The following is a 9,943-nucleotide window of genomic DNA, read 5'->3' as shown; positions in this document are numbered from 1 at the left end:
ATTGTCCTTGTTCATTCAACGCGGCACTCGTGGTTTTTGGGCGTTGAAGGCATGGATGGGGATGATCGACATTGGGGAGGGATGCGCATGTGAAACGTGGAGGCATGGCAGCCAGACTGCCCGTGGTGACGGGCATTCCAAAACTGCTTCACTGGTTGTTTGAACGGAATGTTTCATTTACTAGGGGGCATTGGCAGGGATGCATGATCGGCCTCGTGCATGAATGAGCCTCGAGGGATTCTCGTTTGCCCTCCTCATCAATCTGCCACGTCGATCCCTTCAACGTCAAACGTGCCAGATCTCGAGGCCCACGCCCCCGACCACAAACCGCCCAGCGTCCTCGTCGTCCAGGAACTCGACATCGCCCGCATCTGCGACGCCGCTGTACACATCACCCGTCTTGGCGACAGCCCTATCGTGCTGACGGATCCACCACGTCTTGACTCGCTGGTCGTTGCTGACGCTCACCACGACAACGCCATCTTGCTTCCTCGTCGCAATCACCCCATTGATGGCCGCCGCATGCGCACTGGGGACGATGCCCCTGCTCGCAAAGGCCAATCCTTCCCCACGCCTTGCGAGAGTCGTGATACCAAGTCCATTGTCGTCGCCTCCAGTGACAATGACCGCCTCAGTGTCTGACAGCGCCACCACGTCGAGACACTTGATGCTACTCTGATGCAATCGCAGCGATCCCGCCAGCGTGTACACCAACGTCGAAGATTCGGCCTCTCCCTCTTGGACAATGGCCTTCCACAGCACCAGATGCCCATCCGTGGCGGCTGTCAGCAATGCCGCCTCTCCCCCCACCCCGAGCCGGCCCAGCTGACGGACCTGGGTGAGACACGCACCCGTGTAGGCGCCCTTTGCGAGAAGCTGGAATCCCGCGGTGCGCGTATACCTATACGTGCGGAATGTGGAGTTGGAGAGGACCAAGCTGAGCACGAGGGCCTCCTCCCCATCCTGCTGGACGACACCACCGTCCACGTCGAGGATGCGCAGGTCCCCCACGGTCGTCTTGTCGTCAAAGGTGGTTTCGCAGATGACGCCCAGGACCGGATACGTCGTCGAGGACGTCTTGAGCGGGCTCACCCTCCACACAAAGAGCTCCTCGTTCGCGGCGCTGCTGAGCAGATACTTGTCGCCGAGCCATTTGACCGACTGGATGCCCGTGACGTGCGTCTTCATGGACGCCAGGCACTGCATGTCCCCGTGCGACCCCCGGTACTCCCAGATGCGGACCGACGTGTCCTCCGCGCCCGTGGCCAGGTACCGACCGTTGGAGCTCAACGCGCGGATCTCCCTACCGTGCGTGCCCCGGCTCTTCAGATGCCGGGCGTGCGAGGCCTGCTGCGCGTACAGACTCAGTCGGGACGCCTTTGTAAAGGCGCATCGCAAGGGATCCGTGGCCAGAGACCCAGGCTGGAAGCTGAATGTGCGATGCGCACCGCCGCAGTCGACGGACAGGCACTCCTCGCGCCGCGTCTCGTTCCATACCACAAAGTGCTTGCTTCGAAAACCATAGAGAAGGAGCTCGGGCGTGGCATCGGCCGTGAAGCACGCGCCCTCAACCATCGGTCCAAAGGGGAGCCACGCTTCGTGGCACAGCGCCAGGCTCGGCGAGGGTGCGTCTGGGGCGTGTGTAAACTCGTAGATTCGGTACTTCCCGTCTCGCGTGGTCAGCAGGATATAGAATTGCGTCCCTGGGGCCTCCTCGCCTGCACGCCTCGGTAAGGGCACTATCGACGTGATGGCGTCCCTGTTGGGGCAGGGGAACTCAAGGACGCGGCTGTAGTCCTGACCACGCCGGCGCAGGACAGACAGCCAACCACTCCGGGAGCCCATGAGGAGGTAGTCTCCTATCTTGGTCGCAGACGTGGTCACGAAGCGGTAGTCGAGCCCAGATAGATCCACCGCATCGAGTATGTTGCCCGTCTGCGGGTCGAGGACTAGGTACTGCGGCTGTACGTGGCCAAACACGTGGACCAAGATGTCAATCTGCGACATCTGTCCAGGCTGGCTGAGGCAGTAAATGTCGGTGATCTTTCCTTTCACGTGCGTTACGTGAGCAACGGTGCCTGCTTTCCCATTGTACAGGTAGACATGGCCCCCGGTCGTGCCCAACACCGCGTTCCCCGGCAAGGCGCACTTGAGCACGTAGCACCCCTTTAGATCCTCTTGCACGAGCGGTTCCAGCTCAATGCGCTCCCACTGACGACTAGAGGAGCCGAGGTCTCCCAGTAAAAGCCTACCGGCGGATGTGGTCATGAGTATCTGGCCAGGGGCTATAAAGTCGAAGCGACCCAGCACTTCTGGCTTCTTGCTTGGTGGCAGCACTGCCGAGTCGACCGGACAAATGTCCCGCACGTCAAGCTTTGTCGCCAATTCATCATGAGAGTCGGGCTCAGGCTGTGCTCGTCGCTCGTCGTTGATAAGCGTGATCCGGCTATCGCCCCCGCCTGTCGCGATGAGGGTACATTGCTGCTCTCTGAGGACCGCGTGTGACCACAAGTGTTTCCCATCGTGGTAGGAGAAGGTCCTGACAAGATGCAGTTGGCCCGTCAGGGGTCCTCCAGCTCCCGCATCATCGGGAGATGCGGGAGGATGTATGACAAGCTGCCACTTGTTCGTCGTCGCGTCCTCTCCGAAGGTGTAAATGGCCATGTCCGTGCTGGGACCAGCGCCAAACTCGACGCCCCATATCCTTGACAGGTGGCCCATGGCCATCGACACGGGCGGCACAGCGTCCATGACGGGCTGGCTGTCGGCCGCCAAGTAGTCGGTAAAGCCAGTCTCCCTGGCCTTGTTAAAGTGGCCACTGTCGTACGTCTTCTTGTTCGCGGCCCTCTCCGTAATGTCCCACACCCTCACCGTCCTGTCGTCGCTACAGCTCGCCAGAAGCCGGACACTCTCCCCGTGGATGTCGATCGCTTCTGGCGCAATGCTGACCCCGTAGATCGAGCCCTCGTGGCCCGTCAAGACAAATAGCATCTCATACGACGAAGACGGATCGCTCGCGTCATGGTGTGTGTAGTATTTCCAAATCAGAATCTCACCGAACGCTGTGCCGGCAGCCACGAGTACTGTGTGCTCATCCAGCCACGCGAGCTCTGCCGAGTAGAGGTTCGGTCGCGCGGGCGAGACCACCGCTTTGCAGCCCATCTTGTCTTCTTCTTCTTGTTCTTCTTCTTCTTGTTCTTCTTCTTCTTCTCCTTCTTCAAGGGCCACAGCCAAGCGGACAACCTCGTTGTGCGCCGTCACAAGCACAGCCGACGAGGTGTCGAATGGATTCCACCGCCCATCGTAGATCCAGTCTGGTGCCACCGCCCTGACCACCTGTGGACGTGTGCCTTCCTCCACGCCCCGGATCTCAAAGGCGGCGACATACTTGGCGCCCCATGCCAGGACTTTCCCGTCCAATATGGACAGACCGTGGACGGGCTGCTCGTGGAAAACAGGGACGCGACAGAGGAGCGCGGACGACTCTGCATCGTAGACCCTGACTTCCGTGTCCTCCCCTGACAGGACCAACGCGCGGCCCCCACGCGTGTGGCAGAAGGCGAGCGAGGTCACAGGGACTTGCGTGAACTCTCGTGTGGGCGCTGACGGCGCTGGGCTTGGGAATGACATGCCGTGGTTGAAATACCCTGCTGGTGGACGCGCTTTTGGAGGGGTTGTGTACCTCCGTATCCGTAGTTCCAAACGCATAGACAAATTGGGTTAGCACACTCGCCGCCCTTGCTCAGGCTTGGCTCAGCCCTAGCGCAGGGACAGGGAGGGACCCGACTCCCAGGAAGAATAGTAGTGGGAGAAGAGTTACATATAGTACATATATACATAATAGTATAAAGCAAAATAGTACTCCTACAATGATGCTATTATTGCCTCGCTTGCACTGTCACAAAGGGTGAAACCGCACGCAGGATAGAGGCTCCCATGCCGGGCGACGTTTGAATCTACCTTTGGATGCATGCATAGGATTCCCCTCGGAAGCCACCCTTCCCATAGGCAAGAGTGCTGACGGGGTTTAAGGATGAGCCATGGTCAGGCTGGATCCAGACTGTAGCCGTAACCATTCTTTACAAGTACATAGTGTCCAAACAGACTGGAAGTATCGCCATGCAGTGTGGGTCTATCCATGAAGCAAAAGAGTCTTGGTGAAAGCGGGAGGCGGTTATGAGCCAGACTGTATTCATATCGGTTTATGAAAGAGTGTTGTGGCTGGTCATAATGTCCTGCAAGCCATTCCTCTGCGGCGTTCAACCCAACATGAAGCCTACGCCTCAGCGGTGGATCTTCCTACTTCGTTAGCTAGCTCGAGGGCTAGCTACACCGGACGCTCCTCATCCCATCACGCACCTCAATCAACAACACACTCCCCATCTTCCATCTACCACGAGCCTGACACCATGCAGTATTCTCCAACACCACTGCAATGGCCCAAGACAAGGAAGTTGTGCAGGGCATGGGGCATTCGATTGCCTACAGTATAGAAATAGAAACAGTCTTCTATTCATAGTAGAGTATACGGGATATGGTCATCAGTAGCCCTGGAGCCTCCGTCATCTACTCGTCGCAAGGAAAGTTGGTCCAAGGCTTGGCACCATTGTACGCCTTCTCCCAGTTGTCCCTGACCTCGGCCATGTCGCAGACGGGGATCCTGAAGAATCCGGGCGCTCGGAGGTCCCGTTCGACAATCGCGTCGACGGCTTCGGTGTTGATGTCCGGGATGGGGCCACCGTTCCTGCGTCCGTTGTGTGCCCACGTGTTGAGGGAGCCCTCGACGACGTCGCGCACGCTGACGTCGTATTCGTTGCTCTCCAGGGAACTGAAGCCGGGCGGCACGTCGTAGGCGGGACAGCTGAGCACGTCCCCTTCGGCCGTCGTCTTGCACTGATTGAACTTGCTCGGCGCGAGGAGCCAGTAGCTCACGTCGTCGATGCAGAGCCTCTTGCCGTAGGCCCCCGAGGTCACCCAATCGACATTGCTGTTTGTCCAGTCGATTCGGGGCCGTTCGTTGCAGCCAATTTCCTCCTGTGCGTGGGTGACGGGTCAGCAGAGGAAGGCGGGGGAGGGGAGACGGACGAGCACTCACTCTGATGATGACGGGATACATGTCCTCCGCCGAGACGCTCCACGTGATGGGAATCATCTGGGCATTGAGTGCTTTGTGCAAGGCTGTCGTCATGGCGGCCTGGTTGACGCCATCAAGAGCGTCTGCTAGCAACATGGCGCCGCCCTCCATCATCAGCGTCAGCTTCAGGTTGGACGAGTCGCTGCCGTCGAAAAGGGTTTCCGTTAGTGTTTGCACGTTGTCTTTCCAGCTGTTGACAATCTCCTTCATGGCTGTGGCGACCGCCATCTTGGTGCCTGCGTCGGTTTTTCTGCGGTGCAAACGCATGTTAGTGGCGGCAAATACCAAACATATGGAGGTTGCTCACGCTTTGTAATGTTTGGCGTAGACATCCTTGGCCAACGTGGCACTGTTTTTGACGAGGTCGTTGACCTCGTCCTTGAGTGTGCCGGCATTTCCACCGCCTAGTCCTGGCCGACGTGACTGTTGGACCACTACACGTGCCGTGTCAGCGAGTCTTGTCAGACGTAGATTGCTGACATACCTCTGTTCCACATGGGGCCCATGACCATGGAATAGCCCATGACCACGACATCGAGGAGAATGGCGAGTGAAGGGTTTGTATCGTCTGGTTTCACGCCAAAGGTCGACGCTACATTGTCTGGCTGAGTGTAGTCGGATAGACCCTGGAGGGCATCGTTCCAGTCCCGGTTGATCTGTTCGTACGGTAGCCAGTCAGCATCATCCGGTCGCTGAATATATGGCAAGTGGGTATGTAGCAACTCGCGCGGACAACTCACCGAAGCAATGTTCCTGAAAGAGTTGAGGATGAAGTAGCCAGCGGGCCACCTGACATCGTCGCACTGGAGAGCGTTCCCTCCGCCGCAATTGCTGCTTTCCCCGAATATCTCGCATCGGAATCTGTACAGGGATGCAATGGTCAGTCAATGTTTGCTGAATCAACCATGCCAGCAGCGAGGAGCAGTCTTACCCTTGAGGACCGTTGAAGAAATCGGAGATCTGCCAAAAAGAATCATTGTCAGCTGGGCCTTTTCAGAAGAGAAGAAGAAGAAGAAGAAAGACGAGCCACGTACCACGTTGGAGAAGCCGGACACATCGCTTTCCGCTCGGTTGCAATGCCACCAGTCGAGTGCCGATCGCCAGGCCCCAAGCGCGTCGAGCCCGCTCCATGCCTTGATTACGTCCTCGTCTAGCGAATGGTTTTCAACCAGGGGGTCGTTGCAGTCAAAGTCGCGGAAATCGCGCGAGTCGCTCTCTCTGTCGCATCCAGGGTGGTCGCCATCCCCTGGACCATCACCGTCGATGGGATTTCCTGGCTGTACGGGCAGTTGGGGGTCGCCGCCGGGGTCGTCACCGTGCGCGTCTCGCAGCGCGCAGTCTTTATTGAACCAGGTCTCTGCCTTGTTCGTCCACGTCCCCATGATGGAGTGCAGGTCGGCGCGGCCGTTGCCGTTGAGGTCGGGGAAGTACTGACAGGTGCCGGCGTAGCTCCCGTCGTAGACGGGATCGTTGATCTTGCGCCACTTCCAGCTGGAGCCGCCGTTGGCGGAAGGGTTGCCGTGCGGGCCTCCGCCGTACCATACGCGTGCGTTGCCGTTGAACTTGTCCACCCAGATGAGATCGTCCCGACCGTCGCCGTTGACGTCGCCCCAGCGGATGTTGGCACGGTCTATGCCCTCGGCCTTCTTGAACTGGACCATGGGCCCGAAACTACCGTCATTGAGCTGGCGACGTCCCCTGACGAGGCCGTTCTCCCTGATACACAGGTAGTCGGCGCGCCTGTTGTCGTTGCCGAGATAGGCAAACTGCACGGCATCTGAGGAACGGGACCCAAGGTCAGCCGCGGCCAGCGCGAAGAGGGAAACCGGGTTCACTTACTATCGTGGATGCCAATGCCGTTGCGATCGTTGCACTGAAGGTCTGGAGGGTTCTGGAGCTGGGTAAAGGCATTGTTCCAGCTCTTGGTCTTGGGGTAGTTGTTGATCCAGACGGTCACGCGGTGGTTTCTCTTGGGATCGGCCCAGATGATGTCGCAGGCTCCGTCGCCGTTCCAGTCCGCAAGGTGTAGCTCCCGACGGTCAATGTTCTGAGGGGGCTTCCAGAAGCCTTCAACCCACGGTTCCCAGAACGATCCGCTGCCGACCTGCGTCACGCCGCGACTTGGGTAGACTAGAGGCAAGCGTCAATATATCAGCGTACCCGCCATCGTGGACACTTTACTCACGATCCATCTCGCCTGTCGACCAGACCCAGACGTAGTCGGCGCGTCCATCGGACCAGCCGTGCATGTTGCAGTACTTGTTGCCGTCGGCCTCGAGCTTGGTACCGCCACCGCCCAAGTTCTTCCACGCACGCACCTTGAACTTGAACTTCTTGTCGTCGCCCTCGGTGGGTTCCATAAAGACGTAGTCCTTGACGGACTGGTCCCTGAACGCAAAGGACTCCTCCCGGCCGTAGATGCGCGCAAAGTGAATCCGTTCGCGGACCTTGTCATCCTCGAGGTCACGATTCGGGTAGACATGTCGGATGCCACCGTGTGTTGAGCCCGAGTTCTGGCCTCGGAAAAAGGCCTGCCGCCACGCCACATTGAGGCCGTTGCCGTCTCGGCCCTTTTGACAGCTGCGTGCATTGGTGTACGTCGTGGTTTCTCCCCAGTAACGACTCAGCCACATCCAGTCGTCACGGCCCTGTAGTTCAAGTTCATTAGCGACACGTCCAAGTCACGCGGAAAGAAAGAAAGGCTCACATCACCATTGATATCCTCAAAGCGGATGCCTTCGTTCCTGCTCGCCGTCCACTCTGAAGTCGTCATGGTCGACCGAATGCCAAGATGCTGCCAGAAGCCTGGCGTCTCACCCGTGCCCGAGTTGCGCCAGAACTCCACGGCACCGCTAGACTCATGGATGACGCCGTAGTCCACCCGGCCGTCGCCGTCAATGTCCGCCAGGCGGATGCGTTTCTGCTCGGCCTTGCCGGTCATGATCTTACCGAGATACTTGAAGGTGGGCAGCCTGCTAGAGCCGCGGTCCCCGTTACCAGTGTTCCGGGAGACATGCAGATCGCCCGTCGGCGAGACGCACACAATATCGTCGAGACCGTCGCCGTCGACGTCTGCAAAGTGCAGGCCACGGGGAATGCAGTAGATGTTGCCGTGGAGGTCGCCGATGCGGGTGAACTTGCCGGCGCCGTCACCCGAGTTCTTCCTGAGCAAGGAATCTCCTGTCAGTGACGTACTCGCTGATGGGAGAAACAAAAGAGGACATACCAGACACCGAAACGATGGTCATTCTGCTCGTAGTCATACCAGCCGAGGAGGTCGTCGTACTTCCTACTAAACAGCCGAGCCCAACGCCATTGGTTTCGGTCCCAGGGGCTCTCGATTTCAAGAATAACCCCTTGCTCCGACGAGAAATGCTGGTAAATGCCATTGCCCTCACCCGAGCCGCGCTGGGTGTTTGCTGTGGGGAGGGCCAGATGCGTCAGTCTCAACTCTGCAACCAACAGCATCATCGGGGCCTTTGGACAAGGTGAAACTCACGTGAGAACTCGCCATTGCCTGCAATCTTGTCACAATTGGGCTGGCCGCTCTGCTCCATCGAGGCTGCCTGTTTGACCTTGCCGGCCCTGAGCGCCCTTGTTATGGCAGCATAGTAGATGTAAGACATCCTTCTATGACCCTCGTCCTGGAGTGGTACTCTTGTCAGCCAGAGCTCGATGGAAGCACCAGACGCATCGCACTTACGTTGGGATGGATGTGAATGGTCTCTCCGGCCATCCAGACGGGCTGGTCCAGGCCAAGAAACCCAGACCCTTCACCCGGTGGCTCCATGTCGGCCAGATAGATGCACTTGCCGTCGTTCGATTTATCCCGGACAACGTTACGGTACGCTTGGTTCATGGAAATGCGGTTGATTCTTCCTTCGCCATGGTTTGTGGGCAGCAGCGTCGAAACAATCACGCAGGTCTCACTCATGCCGGAGCTCCCCCAGATTTTATCAACGATAGAGGCCATCATCTCATAGGCGTTGCTAACGTCTTGGCCGCTGTTGGCGTTGTTGGTGCCGATGTTCATGTAAACAATGTTGGGCTTGTAGGCTAGGGACCTGGGGAGGTAGTTCTGCAAAACCTCGTGGAGCTTCGCGCCCGAGGTTGCTTCGTGGTCCTGTCATGATGATGAATTAGACGTTGGGCTCAGACCCTTGCACTTTATGTACTGCCCGTCGTGGCTAGGGTTCGGAAGGACGGCTCACGTTGTCTTCCATGTCGGTACCGTGCTGGCGTGTGCCAACCATGTTGACCTCATACCCGTCGTGCCGGAGTGCGGCTCTGACGTATTTTCGCGACCTATCAAGTGGAGAGCTGGTTAGCTATGAAGAACGGACTTGGGGAGCTATCGTCCTTGTTGAGCTGTCACACTGATAACGTACCCTGAGTGATGGGTCGATCCGACACCCTCCATGATCGACGCACCGAGGGGCAGGATGCGTAACTCCACATTGTCCTGGCGGGACTTGAGTAGAGCAGGGTAATCAGAGAAAGGATCGGTGCTGTTGTCGGCTTCGGAGTCGAAGACGTCGAGGTCGAGCTCAGCCGGAGCAGGGAATGCCCAGACAGCATCGCCCAGACAGGAGGCAGCAGCCAACGCCGCGGCAAACCGTCCAAGCACAACCATGACCTTGTCAAGGGCAACGAACGCGGCGAAAGAGTCAAAGTGTCTGCACAGGACACAGCTTGTACTCGGTTCTGCAATAGAGTTGGACTTGGACCGCGGAGTTGGGGTGCCCCGGGCCCCCTTTTAACATAGATTTCACGTCGTGCCATTGCCCTGCCGCTTTCTGTTGTGAAGAT

At 58.2% G+C, this 9,943-nt stretch overlaps 2 protein-coding genes across 2 annotated transcripts; both read right to left on the bottom strand.

Annotated features, from left to right (window-relative positions):
• Positions 1–285: 285 nt before the first annotated feature.
• Positions 286–3,630, bottom strand: J7T54_004311 (Regulator of Ty1 transposition protein-like protein; the record flags this gene model as incomplete). The annotated part of the gene is made up of 1 exon (XM_051504215.1): positions 286–3,630. The coding sequence occupies one exon, from the start codon at positions 3,628–3,630 to the stop codon at positions 286–288; it is 3,345 nt and encodes a 1,114-aa protein (XP_051364140.1).
• Positions 3,631–4,566: 936 nt separating this feature from the next.
• Positions 4,567–9,767, bottom strand: J7T54_004310 (uncharacterized protein; the record flags this gene model as incomplete). The annotated part of the gene is made up of 15 exons (XM_051504214.1): positions 4,567–5,034; positions 5,096–5,384; positions 5,442–5,568; positions 5,619–5,790; positions 5,875–5,995; positions 6,066–6,094; positions 6,169–6,911; positions 6,974–7,264; positions 7,320–7,782; positions 7,842–8,298; positions 8,361–8,553; positions 8,634–8,778; positions 8,838–9,257; positions 9,346–9,439; positions 9,523–9,767. The coding sequence occupies 15 exons, from the start codon at positions 9,765–9,767 to the stop codon at positions 4,567–4,569; spliced, it is 4,257 nt and encodes a 1,418-aa protein (XP_051364139.1).
• Positions 9,768–9,943: the final 176 nt, after the last annotated feature.

The sequence above is a fragment of the Emericellopsis cladophorae genome, assembly GCF_022114955.1.
Source record: "Emericellopsis cladophorae strain MUM 19.33 chromosome Unknown NODE_8_length_656085_cov_119_647849, whole genome shotgun sequence".
NCBI lineage: Eukaryota > Fungi > Ascomycota > Sordariomycetes > Hypocreales > Bionectriaceae > Emericellopsis > Emericellopsis cladophorae.
Note: the sequence above shows the minus strand (reverse complement) of the source record. Positions and strands in the feature narration are given on the sequence as shown.